The sequence below is a fragment of the Channa argus genome, chromosome 19 (genome assembly GCF_033026475.1).
Source record: "Channa argus isolate prfri chromosome 19, Channa argus male v1.0, whole genome shotgun sequence".
In the NCBI taxonomy this organism is placed as follows: Eukaryota; Metazoa; Chordata; class Actinopteri; order Anabantiformes; family Channidae; genus Channa; species Channa argus.
In genome coordinates, this window is record NC_090215.1 from 6,112,553 (window position 1) to 6,133,022 (window position 20,470).

The following is a 20,470-nucleotide window of genomic DNA, read 5'->3' on the forward strand; positions in this document are numbered from 1 at the left end:
CAATTATTCTATATTATATAATATAATATAATATAATCTTTAAACACAGGGAGAATAATCACTGATGTTTAATACTATATATATATATATATATATATATATATATATATATATATATATATATATATATATATATATATATATATATATATATATATATGGCTATATTCTTGTTATGGTTTCAAGCTTTACTTCCTCTTTTGGGCTTTTCCAGTTTACCTCGCTTTCACCTTTGCTCTCCCCTTTCTATTTCACAGCCTGTCTCCCTTTTATAGTTGCCAGATTGTCTGCCCACATTGACTCATGACAGATATCATGTTTTGACCTGATCTTGTGTACTCGACCTGTTTCGAATCTCAGACCTGCCTCATCGCCTCTGCCCCTATTTAACTATTACCGGACCTTGTAAATTAGTGTTAATTAGTGTTTTCAGATCTTGGACTTGCCTCAATGCTCGAATTACTCTGACCTCACTGGTAGAGTACTAATCGGATGTCCCTCTGCCTCCTCTACCTCAGCCTATTCAGGTATGCTCCTTCATTTTCTCTATCCACAGACAATCATGTGGAGTCTATTTCTCTCCTGGTCATCCAGGAGAGAAAAAGACCATCACCTGGTGGTCTTGGTCAAAATCTTCACCAAATTAGACCTCAGAAAAGCCTATTACCTGGGCTGGCAACCGGAATAACAGAGGGAGATGAGTGTAAGACAGCTTTCAGTACGCCCTTTGGGCACTACGAATATCTTATTCATTTGGGCTAATTAACGCCCCTGCCATCTTCTAAAAACTGTTCAATGATGGTTTGGGAGACATGTTGAATAAGTTTGTCTTTGTCTTTTTGACTTTCTGGGGTACATCATATCTGCAGACCCGCAAATACCTGCAAAGATTTCTTTTTCATACTTCTATTGGAAATTAATCAGGGGCAGAAAACTATATGACCCAGAAAATCTTAGATCCAAGGTAATTAATTGGTGTCATTCGTCCCGTGGTGTCACCCAGGTTTCTCTCGCACCTGCTTTAAAGTCAGACAATGCTTCTGGTGGCCGACCTTATACTGGGATGTTAAGGAATATGTAGCTGCTTGTCCCATTTGCGCCCAGTGCAAGACACCCACGCAGCGACCCCTGGGACCACTACAACCCCTTCCTGTGCCTAAAAGACCTATGTCTCAGATCTCAATTCCTAAGCTCCTGGTCCGAATTCTGCCATCTGTTGGGCATTACCGTTACCGCAAATGGAAGGAATGACTCAAAGACTAGAAACTGGTCTATGTATCTTGTGCAGCCGTAACCCAGCAACATAGGCCAGGAATTTGGTTTGGGTGGAGTAAAGGCATAACTCTCTACCTTCGTCCGCCAAGTCAATGAGGTAGTCTTTGGTTACCAGCCACCATTGCCTGAGCAAACAGGCATCGTTCCACGACTCCCTGCGACAGGTCTGGTCAAACGCTGTGTCTGTCCACCACTGATCTTCCTCTTAAGGTGGAATGCAGGAAACTTGCTCTTTGGTTCATCAGACCTTTTCCCATCACTAAGGTTGTTAATCCTGTGACGGTGAAGCTTCAACTCCCCAGACCTCTGCGCATCCAACCGACCTTTCACGTTTCTCGGAATTAGCCTGTTTTCGGATCTTGGACAGCCTTTGCCCCTGCTTGAATTACTCTGACTTCACTTGTAGCGGACCTGGACTCTACTAATCGGATGTCCCTCTGTGTTTCCCTCTGGACACCCTTACTTTGTGCTCTCTGGCTGATTGGATTCCGTTCTGCTTAGGATATGAATCGGTGCATGTGAGACTGTCATACTGAGAATCTCTGCTATTTTCCTCTTCCCCTACTCTCTGCATCCCTTCGGCCCAGTCGCACGGCCACACCGCACCCTCACTACCAGACCTCATCTCTACGGCAACTCGCATCACCTTCTCAGTACGCCCCAGTTTTCTCTGAGTACATAATATTAAATAATATTCCATCTAGCATTAATCTTTCTCTCCTGTTTTCCCAGATTCCCCATTGAGTGTTCTTCCCTTGATGCCCTTCTTCACTCCCTGAACCTATTTCATTAATAAATCACTGAAAAACTTCATCTGGAGCTTTGGGTCCTATTATTATTGGTGTATTCTCACATACTGATACAATACTATATTTTGTGACCACTGTAAAGTGTGACTAATAATGGTTGTTGCAGTTATTATAACTAAGTCTTAAAGCTACAATATGCAACACCATGAAGAATGCAAATCTGCCAAATCGCATTAGAGTGTCTTCTAATGTGTTAGCCCTTATTTAATAGCTTTAGCATGACTCTCGAAATCCATCCATCCAGGGCATTAAATACAAATGCTATGTCACGGCCGGTTGCATTTCATAGATAGCAACAGCCCTCCCTGATTCATTTTTATTACCACAAATACTGTCAGTGCACCTGTCAGTAGGAATTTGCAGCTAAAATAAAATTCCACATTTCCATTATTTCCTGCTGGTTAGTCAAATAAATAAAATAGCTAGCTGTATTGGGATATTACTGAACCTTGAAAATTGTATATGTAACATTTATATATAATATATGTAGTTAGAGAATAGAGAGGCTGACTGCTGGTTTGATCTCTAAATATTTGAGTTAATGCAATGTTCATGTTCAGTAAATGTATATGAATGCAGCAGATGCCATTCAACCCTACACCACTGCACATGTATCCATACACAAACACACACACACACAATATTTCTATTTCCCACGAGATCCATCAATTATTCTGCATGGCCTCCATTGTACCCCTCCTTTCTTCTTCTCATCCTATCACCCCCCCAAACCTTAGCAAGGGTTGCCATGGCCCTGCCTCAACTACTCTGGTTTCCAGGATACGCCGACAAACTCTGCATTCTGATTGGTTGCCAGCTATGCAAGGGCGGACGCACACACACACACACACACACACAAAAAAAGAAAAAGGAAGGGGGGGGTGATAAAAGGAAAGAGGGTGATTCTGGTAGTTAGATGGATGGCTGAGGCAGCACGGCTCCAGGCAGAACACCGAGCACCATTTTAGCAGTAGCTCTTAAAAGAGAGAGACGGAGAGCTAAAATAGCTGTGGAAAAAGCCAGAAAGAGAAGAAGTGGCTGGATGGTTTGCGATGTAGAAACGACTGAGACTACGTAGGCTAAAGTGAGAGAAGAACAAGCTGGAAAACGAGCAGGAACAAACGGAAGAGGAAAGAAACACAAGGATACATAAGCATGAATTGGAGATATGCAGCATCCTGCCCTCCATCTTTTATATTGACATCCTGACCAACAAAGAGAATAGAAGAACTTAAGAGGAAAGAGAGAGTGGTGGACGATTAAAAAGAAGGAAAACAGAGGAGGTGACTTTTCTCAAAGAGGAGAAAGGGAGTAAAGAAGGAGGGGGGATGCTCAGAACGTAACACACAAATTGCTTCACAGTGCGCAGATTCACACAACTGCTGACACAGATAGGCACCCAGCCTCCACTGGCAGGCCGGGGCAACACTGGGCATCGGCAAAGTGGCAGGAGAAGCACAGGAGGCAACAACCAGAGCCGAGAGGAAACGGGGAGTAACACTAGAGGACAGCGACGGAGATAATCGAGTAGGAAGACGAGGTGGCGCTGTGTGGTGTGGAGGCTCTGCACTGAGGGAAAGGCGACGGGGGAGGGGTGGCGGCACTGAGGAGGAGGAAGAGGAGGAAGCCAGGGACCTGATGGCTCGCGGCAGTGGCTCGGGGAGGTGGAGCAGGCAGAGGATGGGATTCTTCACCACCATGCTGCGCTGCAACCTTCCCCCAGAGACCCAGAAGGTGGTGGTGTTCCTCATCATGATGCTGCTCATTATCATCAACGTGGTGCTCATGTTCCTGCTGGCCTTCCAGTAGAGCTCACACAAAGCTCATCCTTTCACACATACACACACACACACACACACGAACAACAGGTTCTAGATGGAGGAAGGGAGAAGATAAACTGAAACACAGAAGCACCGATTGCAGAGGAGGGCTGCTCTGTTGATGAGCAGGGCTACTGGGATTGATGGGTGTCCAACATGGCAGCAACAGAACCCAGGTACAACCAGAGGAAAGGGAAAATAATTTATTATGAGAATTGATGGTGTGTGCACATGTAAGATCTCAGAAACATGTATCAGCAATGGCGCCTGCAAATTAATATTTATCCAAATTGTTTTGGTTTTATTTTTTTTTTGCTATTGACGCATGTGATTTTAGTCTCCACCCCCATAGAGCAAAGCTGATGGAAATCAGGTTGTGTTGCTTTAAGGTTGTGTTATTCTACAGTTTATTATCAGCAAATCACACTAAAAGACCATGACCAGCAATGTTTTGTATGTTTAGGTTTTCTATTTTTATTCTTTATGAAGTATTTTCAGGCATGTCACAGTAGTTTTGTACAAACATTACACAAATAAGAGAAAATATTGAAGTACATTTGTTGGGTATTATTTCCAAAGTTGGAGTCATACACATTTTAGGCTACTGTATGGTGAGTAGTTAAGGCAACATGTAGTTATGGGAGTTATGGGTATCTGAGACAGAGTCAAATTAAACTGTATGAGTTAGACAATTAAGTAATGTGTTTTCACCTTTTCGACAAAATTGAGTTTTAAGGCACATAGAACACTTGCAAAACCTAAAGTAATTATTAACAATTTTATAAGTGGGATTTTTTGGCCACCAGAGAATTGCCAACCTTACCGTAAAAAGTAACCCAACAGCAACATCTCTTCTGGAAAATGGAAACTGGTTGCAGATATTCAACAGAGTACATTGTATTTATTTCCCGTGGAGTATTTTGGTGTATTGCAGATTGAGCAGATTTTTTTGGTGTGGATGAACAAACCTTTTAAGAGCAATGGTGGTATTAACAGAGATTTCAGGTGATGTAACACACTATATGCTGACCCTTTTATAGCTTTTGAACATACATTTATAACATGGCAGTTTCAGCAGAACCAAGATTGCAGATTTTGTGCAGTATACAGTATTAGAACAATAATGATAATGATGTAATCTATACTGTATTATATAATGTAAAATGATATAAATACCAACCTGTTAATGACCAGTCACTATCTAATGACTAACCAGTTATTGTTTAGACTGGAGTGAATGTGCATTAATAATAGCTGTACATACACATTGTTCATTATCCACAGCTGCTGTTGCTAAAGTGCTAACTTAATTTTGCAGTACAGCAATTTGTTCAGGGTACAGTAATTAAGATTTTAAGAGTTAATCATAATCTCCAAGTATGAATAATTTGGATTATTTTCTTTCCTTACATGGATCTACACCTGTTTTTTCAAGTATATGCATAAAACAGTTAGTAGTATAACTTGAACTTGTTACATTTTCAATAACTAGTTTAATGTCTATTCTTGCCCCACAACAAGGCAGAAATTCAAAGCAAAAAATAAAACTTCTGAACTTTTACATATCACGCAAATAAATCATGTAAAAAGTATTAGTGGCCGACGTATTGATTTGTATAAAACATCTTGAAATGTTTGTGACCTTTGCATCCAGAATTGCAGCCTCTTTAATCACCTGTGACCTGCTGATCACTAAGGGCCTAATTGACCAATGTGACACAAATACCTGTCTAAACTGTATTCGTACTCAAGCAGCTTTTGTAATTGATGAGGACCATTCAGGACCTGAACGTTTTCACAACTGACCTACACTCTGTTTGTTTCACCTAACAGACACATTGAGTGAACAGTGGTACAGTACATTACGGTGAAGGAGAGCTGTCAGCTGACCAGAGAGTAGGGACGCACATTGATGACTGTCACTCATTGGTTAGCAGAGATGAACTTTATGAATATTAATAAACCCATGCAATTTTTATTTCCAGTTCCTTGTTCTTAGCTGTTTTTTTCCCAAAAGATATTAAGCTACTGTCAATGAAAACCAACATACAAGCATGCTTGAAAAAAAAAAAGCCTTCTAGTAGCTTTTAGAGCCATTCCCTTGTCTTTTTCCTAGAAGGCTTTTAGTAAGTGTTGAATTCAACAATTAGGCCTATTACATCATTCACATACTGTATATATATTGTATGTATGCTCATTTGCAGGTGGGTTTGTCCAAAATGCTACTCCCTATCAAATAAGCAGTATAGGAGGAAAGTCTTGCCACAATAGTCACTACATTAACGAGTGCTTTTTAAATTTTTTAAGCTACAGTAAATATCTTAAAAGGCCATGTCATGTCTCATGTCTTTCAAGTGAGCCACTTTCCATTTAAGCTTTATTTATATAGTGTCAATTTACAACAAGGTCATCTCAAAGCACCTGCATAATAAAGTCAAAAGATGTAAAGATAAAGATGTGAAGAGAAAACCCAACAAATGCCCCTTAAGAAAGCCCTAGCCAACACTGGAGAGGAAAACCTCCCTTTAGAAACCTCAGGGAGAACCAGGCTCAGGGTGGGCAGCCATCTGCCTTGACCGGTTGGAGTCAGTAGAATGTGACCAGAGAAAATAAAGAGCAGCAAAACACTGGACAGGTTGGTAGGACCATTAGCTGCGCACTGGGAAACACAGCTCCAAAGCTGGGGACACCTGCAGAAAGGGACAGAGAGAGGGAGACAGAGAGGGAGAAGCAAAACTACGGGAAAAAGAAAACTCAAAGTTAATGTCATACAGTGGTGACAAATAAGTTTTGGTTGAAAGGGGAGGAGAGACGGACAAGAGGAGGAAAGGATCTCAGTGCATCAGGGGTTGGGTCCACAAGCAGTCTCGTGAAACTCCATAACTAACTTTCATTTTCATTTTATAACATGAACAAATTGGAATCTATCTGATAGTTTTAGATTTAAACCAACATAATGCAGTTCCATTAATCCCAATTTCATGTTCGAGTCTCTGTAATAAAATGTTATGATCAATGGTATCAAATGCAGCACTAAGATCTAACAGAACAAGTATAGAGACGAGTCCATTATCTGAGGCCATGAGAAGATCGTTGGTGACTTTTACCAGTGCTGTTTCGGTATTATGATGAACTCTAAATCCTGACTGAATGTCTTCATACAAATAATTCCTGTACAGGTGGTCACATAATTGTTTTGCAACTACTTTTGTAAGGATTTTAGAAATAAAGGGGAGATTAGATATTGGTCTGTAATTGGCTAAAAGACCGGGATTTTTTAAGTAGTTGTGTAATTATAGCTCTCTTATAGTCCTGTGGTACATATCCTGTTTCTAAAGATAGATTGATGATATCTAATACAAACGTATCTAGTAAGGGTAAGGGTAAGTTGGAATAGGGTCTAGCAGACAGGTTGTTGGTTTAGATGAGGTAATAATTGAAGTTAGCTCAGCGAGATCTATGGGTAAAAAGCAGTCTAAGAGGGAGTGGGGCCTTATTGATGATTCTAGCACTGCTGTACATGAAGATCTATGTGTAATATTTGGGGGGAGGATCTGGTGAATTTGCCATAATTCTATCTGTAAAAGAAGCCACCGCCAGATAATCTCTGTTTCTCAGCAATATACAGTATAGCCATGGATAGCTCTCCATTATTTTACATGACCAACATATTCACAAAATGGTTGTTTTGTTTTCTGAACTCTCATGTAAACCTGAGATTGCTTTACTAACTGTTTCACAAAATTAATTACTGTGGATCATAAAAGGCAGAAAATATCATTGATAAACATTTCTATAGTCTATAAACACAAATTTAGTAGTTCATTAAAAAAAGTTCATTTAAAAAACACATATAATTAGTATAGTAGCACTAACCTAAGGCCTACTATTCCCTGAAATTTGTAGATAAAACTAATTGTCAAAACAGAAATAACTTCATAAAAATGCAACATCCAATATTTAAAATGTTGTTTAAGCCACTATTCCTTCAAATAACAGTTTTCCTTTGTTATACTTGTATATGAAACTATGTAGCCACTGAGGATTTTAACAACCATCCAGTGGCTTTTATTTTCTTGTAACATAACATAAAATTGCACCCCTCTGACACACAAAGCTGCCATGTTACACTTAGGTGTAGTAGAAACAGCAGCATTAGCAACACTTCTGACAGTTTAGCTAATTTCTTGTAATTATTGAAATTAAAAATTCTTGAACTGCATGAAAAAAGTGATTACATTTTGGTAACATAAGGGAGAAGCCAATCAGAGGCATACATTTGTTGCACCGTCTTTCTACTTTTCTTATATCTCTTGCAATAATTTATATGACTAAAATTCTATTTGTGTGAAAATCTATGGGAATGATTGATATAGGAAGTAACGCTAATCTAATATAATGTATGAAAGTATAAATAGAGGTGAAATATCACTACATTTATATATATATATATATATATGGATGTCTTTTTAGAAAGGTTTTCTTTAAATGTCTATAAATGTCTTACTGTATTATGTAAAAATGTAAAAAGAAATATATACACTGGGAAATTAATTGAGCTAAAGTAAATCACAATGATTATGTAGACAAGTTGCAGTTATATAGTACATTATTTTTATAAAAAAAGTGAAGCATTAGATTAATGCTCTGTATATTTAGTTAAAAAGAGTCTGATGATGTGAGGATTTAGGATAAAGTTAAATAGGAAAACAATTATTTCGACTCAACTCACCTAAAAGAGTCACCAAAAGCAACCTTATTGCTGGGATATGTTTATGTTTATTGGTTTGGTGTAGATTACATTGAAAATGTTGTCAAATTAACAGTGTTTCATTTTCACAGGTATCGTTAAAACCCTACATGCATGTATGTAACCAGTAAAGCTTGTGTTTTATGTCTGCTCATGTCAGGATTGGGGGAGAGGTAAGGAGGGCATACTGTAAATGTGTGTGTGTTATAATTAGCCGTTACCGTAGGGATGTGGTGACCACTGTGATGTGTACAACAAGCTATGTATGTAAGAGTTTACTATCATAGCATTTATAAAAGGATCTTGTGGTGCCATGTTGTCAAAAGGAATCCAGAGAAAGAGAGAAGAGGCAAGATGGTGTGGGTGCGTTTCTTAGCAACAGCCGAAATGTCTGTTTTTTTTCCTGTGATGGATCAGTGGAGCTGAGAGCCAGAACACATAGAGAGAAATAAAAAATTGGCTGTGGCTTTAACAACGCCAATGAGGTAGTGTGAAAGAAAGGCAGACCTAAATAGATGTGTCTGCAGAGAGGAGAGATGCTGGGCTGATGTGGTCCAACAGAACAGTTTTCCTCTGAAGGAGTGAGACGATGAGCAGCATAATGGATGTCCCACATGAAGCCTGGGGCCATGTTGACGCAGTGTGGTGGTGGTGTGTATGAAGCAGTGTGAAATATGACCACCGCAGTGTCTTCATCATTAACAGTGGCTCTGCCTCCTTCTGGTCTCACTCCATCTAAGCAGGATGTATGTCAGCGCTAAATGAGAAAGAGAAAAAGTACACACAGTAGCACTTTAGGGTGCTCTTACTTTCTCTTACCTGTGTGCCCATTTTTTTTTCTCCTACATATAAACAGATCTCAATAAACACATATTTACTGTGTACAATTACCAGTTTTACTAAGTGTACACTACAGAAGAGGTTGACAGTGGGAAGGCTAACAAATTACAAATATAGATAACAAATATAGACAATTTCTCTATTCCTGCTTCTTTAAGCAGGTATTTTTTTTACAGGTTCATGAAATTACTCAAAACACATCTTTAACTGACCAATTTAAAAAAATTTCCCAGCCTTTTTCTTTGGGGTCCTGAACATTATCTTAGCTGTTCGTAGGACTGAACAGTAGCCTCCGATGTGGTTCCCACAGAGCTCCCACTGATGTAATTACCATGGGGAGGTGCCTTCAACTTGAATGTCTTTTCTTATTCTTTTTTTCAGCCATTGATAATTTTCTAGCTTCTCATGTTCCCACTTCCCGACCAGCTATCACTTTGGATTGGTACATCCACTATAGCCCTCTTCTTCTGTTTGTCTGTAACATGAATTATTTAGGTCTATAAGTATTAATGACACAGAATTCTTGTCAGCTACAACAGGCAGCTGTTTTAAGAAAGTTGTCTAAGCTAGAGCTCTAAAAGCTGTAGCACGTTCACAATATTATCGTATCAATCATCCACCTGTCCAAAAATTTGTTTTAAATTGTGTTTTTATCTGAAGACATTGAAAAGCTTCAGCAAGGAAAGTTTATACAAACAATACTTTAACTTATATCAACTTGATTTAATTATCTCAGGCTACTGAAGCCTCACATTACTTTTACTGTAAATAGACATTTTAACATTTTGTTTCACAAGGACTGTGGATGTTGACTTTCATTAGGAGGCTTATATTAACTGGATGTTACAAATGTTACAAAATAAAAAACCTCGGGGATCATGTAGGGACTTCTTTTAAGACATATGTAAAATGATAAATTTGTCTTTTAAGGCCAGCCAACATCATGCCAAACCTTTCTCCAATACTGCAGTTTATGATAAGATACCTGCAAAATGGCATCAGTTTCAGATTTACTTGATAGCATGCTAACACAATCAGCTAAACATCTGCATGTTACTGTGTTAACCCTCAGCATGTTAACCTTCTGAAGGCCATATTTAGCTTGATGCAAGCCCACTTTAGTAGAGCCTCAAAGATAAGGAGTGGAGGTTGATTTAAAAGTCAACGTTTAAATCTGTGAAATATTTTAGCTGTTCATGAATAACCCTATATTCTCACTTGTTGAGGTCAAACACTGCTCGTTATTTTTCACCCTTTGGAAACTAATTTAACTTATTGAAGATGGTTTGAAAAATGTGTTGCAATGGAATTGTGTCATTTAATGATTAGAATGGCTAGTAGTTTACTCTTGATAGACCGACCCTGTCACTATGAAGCACATCTTATGGCATGTCTTTACTGTACTGCAGTCTTACCATATACAGTAAATACAGTAAATAAAGAAAAAAAAACGATCCCTGTATCTTCTGTGTTGCTTCCTCTGCAGCTGATCAGTGATGGCAGTGTGGTGTATGCGGAGGCACTGTGGGACCATGTCACCATGGACGACCAAGAGCTTGGCTTCAAGGCTGGTGATGTCATCGAAGTAGTGGATGCCACTAACAAGGAGTGGTGGTGGGGTCGTATCATGGATAGCGAGGGCTGGTTCCCTGCCAGCTTTGTGCGGGTGAGACGAACTCTTTGCAGGATGTTAGAAGAGAGAAATTTTTGGCTACATGGCTTTGATCAGTGACTGTAGCTGCTGCAATACTGCTGGATTGAGCAATACAACTTGCATTTTTGTAAGGACAGAATTAAAAGAAAAAGTGCAAAGCTAATTTGGTGTCATAATCAAAATTGTTCCTACAATTTAATAGTTGCATGTGTTCTCCCCAGCTGCGTGTGAACCAGGATGAACCCATGGAGGAGAATCTGGCCCACCTGGAGGAAACGCAAGCTGGAGACGAGGGCCGGGCAGGTCTGGGCTTGTTCTTGGGACCTGGTTTGCCCTGCAAAGAACAGATGAGGACCAATGTCATCAATGAGATCATGAGCACAGAGAGAGACTACATCAAGCACCTGAAAGACATCTGTGAGGTCTGGATTGGATCATACTTATCACATGAAACCATGATTTAAAATATTTATTATAAGTCAACGTTTCTTTGCTGGAATAAACACTAGTACCAATAAACTCACTATTTTACTCTGACTATAGGAAACATTTCTGATTCCTTAAAATGTTTACATTTATAAACACCTAGACTAAATGATCTATTATGATCCCTGGGGTAAGCACCTTAAATGTAAATTGGAGTTTTAGTTTAGTGCAATGATATGATAAGATTAGATCTCATGTGACAAAACTGATTGTTGAGGATATAAAGATACAAAGGTGACACTGATACAAATAAGCAGGCTCTGATGATCTGATCCTGTTTGGGGTTTCTGACAGGGTTACATCAAGCAGTGTCGCAAGAGGACCGACATGTTCAATGAAGAGCAGCTTCGTACCATCTTTGGCAATATTGAAGAGATCTACCGATTCCAGAGGAAGTTCCTGAAAGGCCTGGAGAAGAAGTTCAACAAAGAGCAGCCACACCTTAGCGAGATTGGCTGTTGCTTTCTTGAACATGTACGCAATGGCAGCAATTTCCTAGTCATAAATATAACTTAAATTGTTTTCTTGCATCTAATCCTTTCTGTTGTTGTCTGTAAAATGCAGCAAACAGATTTCCAGATCTATTCAGAGTATTGCAACAACCACCCCAATGCCTGCGTCCAACTCTCTAAGCTGATGAAGGTCAACAAATATGTGTTCTTCTTCGAGGCCTGTCGACTCCTCCAGAAGATGATTGACATTTCTTTGGATGGCTTTCTGCTCACTCCAGTTCAGAAGATCTGCAAGTACCCACTGCAGCTGGCTGAGCTGCTTAAATACACCAATCCACAGCACAGGTGACTACATACTCATACAATACACATAATGCTCATTTGTGGCAGCAGAAAAGTTCTTTAGGATTGAATTGACTAAATAAAAAATGATAAAGCAACATGTCATCCTGCCAAGACTTAAATACCATGTTATTTTGAACTTTAGAGACTACAAAGATGTAGAGGCAGCTTTAAATGCGATGAAAAATGTGGCCAGGCTCATCAATGAGAGAAAACGGCGCCTTGAGAACATTGACAAGATTGCCCAGTGGCAGAGCTCCATAGAGGACTGGGAGGTGTGGCATGGAGCATCTTTGTCCTCAAATAATCTCTCACTTCAAATTGTTCACATACAACTGTACCAGGAGCAAGTGCCAAGTAACAGGACTGTGTGTGTGTGCGTGTGCGTGTGCGTGTGTGCCTGCATGCGTCAATCTATGCAGGGTGAAGATGTCCTCAGCAGGAGCTCTGAGCTTATATTTTCAGGGGAGTTGACAAAACTGTCCCAGCCTCAGGCCAAGAGTCAGCAGAGAATGTTTTTCCTCTTTGACCATCAGATGGTGTACTGCAAAAAGGTGCCTCAGCATTCCACAATGCATTTTATATTGTTTCATACTCAGAAACATAAGCAAGAAGAATCAGCCTAAAGGTAGCTGTTTGTAACCAGGGTTGTTGAGTTAACTATACTGATTACAGCTTATTGTTTTGAAACACTAATTACTTTTGCAAAGCTGTGTAGGTGCCAGTACTAGACATTTAGTTGTAAATGAAAGTGTAAATGACACAAAATTAAAAAAAATAAAATTGGCAAACATAAATAAACATCCACATAAAATGCAGTCATTCTTGAAAATACCAACCACATATTTGATGAAAACCTTTCCTAGAGTGCAGTGTTAGCTGTTTTCTAAAAACTTGATCCCAATGGTAACTAGGATTCTAAGTGCTTGTATTGCTAATTACATTCACAAGTGTGCCTAAGTGTTTTAATTACTAGTTTTTTCTTTTAAGGCTAAAAGAATAATATAATTACAAATACACATTTCTGAGATACGTACTAGTGTCCTAAAATCCTTCAGTAGCAACGCTCCACTACCATTTGGCAAACAAGTGTTTTCATTAAACAACATGGACAGATATGAATGAGAATTAACTGGACAGAAGAAAAAAAAATTTTCTGTTTGTTCCTACATTGATTATCAAATTCCATTTATTACTCAGCCATGTTTTTTTTCCTGCTATGTCTGCTGATTATGCACTTCTTGTACTATTTATAAGGATTATTGGCCAACATTTCCATTGTCATCATTGCAGGACCTCCTGCGCCGGGACATGCTGTACTACAAGGGCCGGATGGACATGGATTACATGGAGGTGATAGATGTGGAGGATGGCAAGGAGAAGGACTTCAACGTCAGTGTGAAGAACGCACTGAAGCTGCGCTCAATGACTGGTGACAAAGTCCATCTCCTGTGTGCCAAGAAGCCTGAGCAGAAACAGCGCTGGCTCAGAGCCTTCGCTGACGAGAGGAGGCAGGTCCAGCATGACCGTGAGACAGGTTGGACATATGCACAATTCATCTTTTTATCCTTTTACATAATCCATTAATCACAGTTAACTCATACTGAGAAATTAAAAAAAAAAAAAAAAGCTTCTGATCTTCTGGTCTCTGTAATCTCTTCAATTAAGTTTTACAGTCAGGTTAGAGTGTTGTGTTGGTTGCAAAATTAATAAACATATTTAGGGGACCTCTAAAACCTATGTAAACTTACCTGGATTAGGTATATTAATTAAATCAGAAGTTGGAAGATACTAGTTCACTTTGTTTGGACCAGGATTGAGAACTCCTACACTAGTCAATTACTCTTGCAGCTTTTAAGTGATCGAGGTTGATGAAACAATGCTTTTCTGGTATTAACAGTTAGACCTGATTCACAATTTTTAAATACCACTGAATTTAATCTTTGGGCATTTTTTGTAACATTAAACCAATGGGGAGGCAGAGTAGGACATAGTAGACTGTGTATAGTTTAGGTGTCTTTTGCAAATGTCATTGTGTATCATATCACTCCATCTCTATTTTGTACATCACTAATGGCCACATTCATAGTTTGATATCCATTTATTGACAGCTTCATAGTGACACTATTTCCTTTTCTCAGGGTTTTCACTGACAGAGGTCCAGAAGAAACAGGCCATGCTGAATGCCTGCAAAAGCCATCCAGCTGGGAAACCCAAAGGTATGTAATCCAAGGGTTCAGAGAAAGGCAAATAATAACCTATACCTGAGTGTCAGTGCAGACATTTCGCCTACTTTTTTGCACATACTTAGATGGATATTTTCTTTCACAGCCTACGATAACATCCCTCAGATATGAGCCACCTCACAGTGTGTAACATAATGAATGGTTTACTGTATAATGCATATAGCAGCACTTCTAGAATTTACAGCAAGCACTTCCTGCACATATTGTTTCAAATTAAAAGCACTCCAGAAGCAGGAAACAGCCAACACCTTTCCAGGTAGGCTTTTAATATGAAACATCCGCAGCACGTGTTGGATTTCATCTATCTTAGCTTAATTGTGTTTGGAAAAACAAATCTAATAAGTGATTATTGCGTTCCAAGACAGAATTGAGAAAATGGTTATATGACCAGACAAAATGACTAATATCGATAATGATTGATTGAATAATTAAGTTAAAATAAAATGGTCATTCAGGTAGATTATAACGAATTTCAGCAGCTCATGAGAACTAATCTGCATAATGTGGTAAGTTATTGCAGGCGGAAGCTTAACAGCAAAAAAAAGACAAATTACAAGCAAATGTCAATAAGTTGTAAGAATTATAATAATGTTGATGCTTAATGGCATTAATGTAACCTTTATTAATGTAACCTTTATACCTACTAGCAAAAAACTTTAGGAATAAAAATATAATAATATTTACACTTCTACTTTGTTGTTCTTTTGATCAAAGTAAATCTACCGTCAGTGAAGCTTAGTACTTCCTGCACAGTGGTTTCACATAAGAAAGTTTAAATAAATAATTATATGAATTGATAATTACATTTTTTATTTATCTCTTCAGCGGTGACCAGACCCTACTATGACTTCCTCCTGCGACAGAAACATCCCTCCCTCCCCACTGCTTTGCCCCAGCAGCAGGTCTTCATGCTGGCTGAGCCTAAGCGCAAAGCCTCGACCTTCTGGCACAACATTGGCAGACTGGCACCCTTCAAGAAGTAGAGAAATATAGCCTAAAATGAAAACGAAAGCTGTGGAGAGAAGACACAGAGGAGGAGAAGAGCTCTCTGCTCGTGCCTGAATAGACCCTTTTTACTTCTTCGTCTTTTCTTTCCTACTTGTAACATTGCCCTAATTGATATATGGATTTATTGTATAGATGATGATGATTATGGTGAGGAGACGAATATTTTTTGAAAGCACTTTATAGGTTGGTTAACAATCAGACTTGAGAGTGGTCTCCTGGAGACACTAAGTCAAACAGTGAGAGTGGACATTTGTTTAACTTACTACTCCTATACCTTCAATCAAGCGCAGATTGGTACTAATACTACTACTGTACTGCTGCAAGTGAGCGTGGGACTCCTGGCTGTGCTGCCTCTGTTAAGACGTTGCCTCTCGACAAAACCATGTCATTCATTTCCACTGTTCTGTTGTTTTATGATTTGACAATTTGACAATTATGCCAATCATTCACAGTGCCAGATAAGTTGTTTTTGTATGTGTTTGATTCTGTGTCTGCTTATGAACAAAAAAGGGAAAATTGGAACGTTTATTGTACTTTTCTCTGTGTAAATATATGATTTCAGGACCATTTTAACTGGGTTTTTTAAGTGTTTCGGCTCTGCATTTCTCTGGTACGTTTGTGATAGTGTGCAAACACTTGATAAGGCAAAAAAATGCAGTCCAAAGATGACCCAACTCATCAGAGATTAGGAGCTTTTTTTCCAAACAACGCAGCAGCATCCCAAACGCTCCAGCAACACACATTCCTTGAGTCTGATCCTCGACTCTTTCTTACACCTATCTATGTCAACAAAAGTAAACAGCCTGGTCTTTTTTTTTCTTTTCTCTCCTTTTTTTTTTTTTTAAAGTGCCATTTGAAGTGCGTCATGGATGACTTACAATGACATGCATGGATGTGATGAAAAAATACTGTGAAGAATATTTTTCTTATCTCCTACAAACCCCTGCTATATTTAACCAGATTCAGGTTTTATTGTGCTACTAGGCTGACAACACACACGCACATACACACACACTAATGTTCTTTTATCTACCTGTACTTCTGATATCAAGTATTCCTGCTCTGCCCTGTATCTGGTCTCCAGTATAATCTCATTTCAGATCAATGCAGCCCAGTGATATCGCTCTGTAAGTGCATTCAGTGAAATGTACTCCTTTCACATTTATGTTCAAATGTTTTAGCTTCTGACGATATGGAATATTAAACATTCCTAAGCTGACAAAAATGGCTGTCAGGTGAGGTGATTTTTTATTTCACTGCTCAGCAGCTGTCATAGGGAAATGTGGGGGAATTAAGATCATAGCTGCATCGTGACAGTACCACCCCCAGCCACCCACTTTGTATAACACTATTCAGTAGTGGTTATCGAAGGTTTTTTCTCTATACCTTTTTCTATTGAAATTTTATTATTAATGTAAGAAATTTGAATGCCTGACCATTTATACAAATCCTATTCAGGCTTTTTCTCATTATTAGAATGCCTGCTGATCAAAGCACAGAGAAGCAAAGCCCATCATGCTCATGCCCAAATCCCAGCTGCTGTCTTCCTGTATATTTAATGGCAGTGCTTGCACACATCCTTTGCACAGTGTAGTCTATATTATTGTAAACCTATTCAAATTAAAATCCCACTTAAATGCATGTGGTGAATGTGCTGAAGCACAGAGCCTGAAGACCAACACATGATTGACTGCAGTCTGATCAGAATGAGCTGTAGGTTGCCTATCATGCACTTTTAATACTCTGTAACAAAGGCTTGCTGTATTGCTGTAATAGCAATATCACTCCAAAAAATCCTCATAATCTGCTTCTGCGTCAGTTTTTACATCAATTGATGTCAAACTGCAGCATTTATTGTATCACTTCTTCGCTGAAAGGCTCCCCAAGCTGTATGGTTTAGGTACCCATGCTTTCTGTGTCACCTGTATTGTCCTATTAGGTAGGATACAATGAAAAGAGAGTATGAATCCATTGAAAAGTGGAAACAACGATAGAGAAGGAGGTAATACAATCTACCATCAGATCCATGACTCATTTTTCCACAAGGGCCTCTGGGAGATTAATCTGGTCCTGTGCTTTTTGGTAAGTTATCTGATACCAATAGTTTATACTGTAGTTGATAAGGCAAAGCTGGCTGGTATATCAGTCAGGTTCTCTTGTGAAGCAGAGAAATCAGACTCAAAGTAGTTTCATATCTTCAATGAGCAATTAGGGTCCAGTGCAGTGAATTTCAGGGATGAATGCTGTAAAATTCTCACAATTTGAGTTTCATTTTTCTTTGCATCTTGTATCTCCAGTCAGTCCTCGGAGGAATTAAAGAACAATAAGTAGACCCACCTGGTTACAAAGATGCTACCTTGCTGCAGCTTATGATTAGTAGCTGCACATCCATAATGTTTAGGATACTTCAATACTTGTCAGCTAAGAGTTCCAACCTGAGGATAGCAATAGAAGAAAATTTAATATCAAGCAGTTTATTGGGATCAAAAGTATCCAAAACAAATTTGTAGCAATCTGGCACCGGAACAGCCCATGTTACCAAGAAGTCCAAGGAGCACACTTTAAGGCTGGGAAGTAGCTGCTTAGCTGTATAATAATTATGGCTACTTGCTTCACTCCACTCCACTATGTCTAACAGCAAACATTTACACTTTTTACTTCACAGCATTTCATAATGTCAGTATTTTCCCACTTTTTTCCGTTTTTTTTTTTTTTTTTTTCAAAATCAATACGGAGTACAGGAATTGCTACACTAAACCAGACTCAGGCTGGTACGGCCTCAGTCCCTTCTTCAATGGCCTTATTTGTTTAAAAACGTTATTTGGTATATTAACAGTGAGTCTGTCTGCAGTAATTTTACTCTTAGGCAAGTGGGGACTGTGGCGGAGGAGGTAGAGCAGTCGTCCACCGATCCCACAGTTGTTGCTTCCCCGGCTCCTCTGGTCACACACCAAATGTGCTTAAGTAAGACCCTGAACCCCAGTAGCTTACTTATATGCTCTCAATGTGTGTTGGCCAGCTGCATATCAGCTCCCCCATCAGTGTGTGTGTGATTGTGACTGTGAATGGATGAATTAGAAGCAGTGGAAAGTGCTTTGAGTACCAATTGGTAAAAAAACGCTATATTCTCACAGGGTGAGGGTTTTATGTTGAGTTGGGCCTGCTGAGATTTGCGATTAGTGCTCAGAAATTTGTGGACTAATAATAGTCTCTTTTCAGACATAAAACTACTTTATTCAAGGCAAAATGTGCCTTCAAATGGAGATCATTAAATGCGGTGTCAAATTCACTCTGCCCTGTCAAAGTTGATGACAGGGCAAAACAATATAATGACCAGTGTGCCAAACCTTTCCTAAGTATGAAACTGGCTTTACCTTCCTTTTTTGTCTCTGTAGTGACCATCCACTGTCTTTATCTCTATTAAATTAGGTGCAAATAACAAGAAGATGCTACAAGATAACCACGTGCTTTCAGTTTGTTATGGGATTTCTGTGGTTCTTAACTCTGTGCTTCCCAACCTTATTTCCAGCATTCTTTTTTAAGTTGTATCAGTTATCCTTGTTTTATTCTTGAAATCACAGCCAAAATACTGCTTTATTTTGTGATATTACTACATAGGTAGCATGAAAATAAAACTTTTACAGCATCAGATCAGAAAGCCCCAACAAAGTTATTGATATCTAGTACTTCTAACTATTTAAAGTGTTATTATTTAACCCCACTACCCATCACTGGAACTGGGTTAACACGATACAGAGTAAGAAATAAAGATGTCTACTGAGTGATTGGTTAGAATCCCCAGAGATAGGATAAACGCCACGTCAAATGATAGCGGGAGATTGACTTCAGCAATGGAGGGCAACAATAGAAGAGGAAGAAGACGTCATGTCAGACAAGAAGGAAGAGGAAAAGGACAAGGACAAAAGTTAATCCGATCGTCAGAAAGTTACACCTATTTGATAAATTGAAAGATGGCCAAACGAAGTCCTGTGACCTGTGTTAATTTTGCAGTTTTTCTAGTAAAAGTATATAAATTAACATAGTTAATTGATACAAAAATATGAATAAAGTTTGGTTTTGTCCCGATATACTAAGAGCACAGTGTTTCAAGGGGAGCCTGGTGGATCAGTGGTAGAGCATTGGGTTGGGGTGCAGAAAGACATGAGGGTTGCGTCAGGAAGGGCATCCAGTGTAAAAACTGTGCCAAATCAACATGCTGTGCCGACCATGAACTCATGGGATAAGCCGAAAGGACAAAAAATAAATTAAAAAAAGTGTGTAATCAATGCCTTTGTAGTGTTTATGCACTGGCTGGCATCAATACTTGCTGCTTGTTTGTCATTTGACACCAGTGTTTGGTTTTGAGCAAAAATGGATTATCTGATTCTGCAAAAATTTTAGAAATGTAGCTTGAAGTCTGGATTTGTGTTTGTGTTTTGAAGGAGACAAGATTTCAGGATGTTTATTTTATCAATTCAGAAAAAAAAGCTCAACCATGACTGAAGTTTTATTCATGTATAATTTTTCCAGACTACAATAAAGAGGGGTCTCAGGAGTGATGGAACTCTGTCAAAACATGTGTCAGGGTTTGTGTATGAGAACGGACCAAAATTTAAACATAGTGAGAGGGAATGTGATTATATGAAAGAACCTTATTCTGAGATACAACAAAAAGCACAAAACAACAAAACTTCACTCCTGAAGAAGGTCAGAAACAGGTATGTCAACAGACGATTAAGGGACTAAACTAGAATACAGAAACAGGCACTAAGGAACTTAAGGACGAAG

At 38.9% G+C, this 20,470-nt stretch overlaps 1 protein-coding gene across 6 annotated transcripts in view; it reads left to right on the top strand.

Moving 5' to 3' along the window:
* Positions 1–16,615, top strand: part of arhgef4 (Rho guanine nucleotide exchange factor (GEF) 4) — a 107,530-nt gene extending 90,915 nt beyond the window's left edge. For 3 of the 6 annotated variants that reach the window (XM_067485996.1, XM_067485997.1, XM_067486000.1), the window contains 9 exons: positions 10,981–11,160; positions 11,370–11,570; positions 11,929–12,108; positions 12,199–12,431; positions 12,574–12,703; positions 12,851–12,982; positions 13,722–13,965; positions 14,570–14,647; positions 15,500–16,615. In XM_067485996.1, the coding sequence (XP_067342097.1) occupies positions 10,981–11,160; positions 11,370–11,570; positions 11,929–12,108; positions 12,199–12,431; positions 12,574–12,703; positions 12,851–12,982; positions 13,722–13,965; positions 14,570–14,647; positions 15,500–15,657 (1,536 nt within the window). In that variant the 3' untranslated portion in view covers positions 15,658–16,615. Of the gene's footprint in view, positions 1–2,973; positions 4,081–10,980; positions 11,161–11,369; positions 11,571–11,928; positions 12,109–12,198; positions 12,432–12,573; positions 12,704–12,850; positions 12,983–13,721; positions 13,966–14,569; positions 14,648–15,499 lie in introns of those variants that run through there. The other 3 variants (XM_067486001.1, XM_067485998.1, XM_067485999.1) reach the window with 3 other exon arrangements.
* The last annotated feature ends 3,855 nt before the right edge of the window (positions 16,616–20,470 follow it).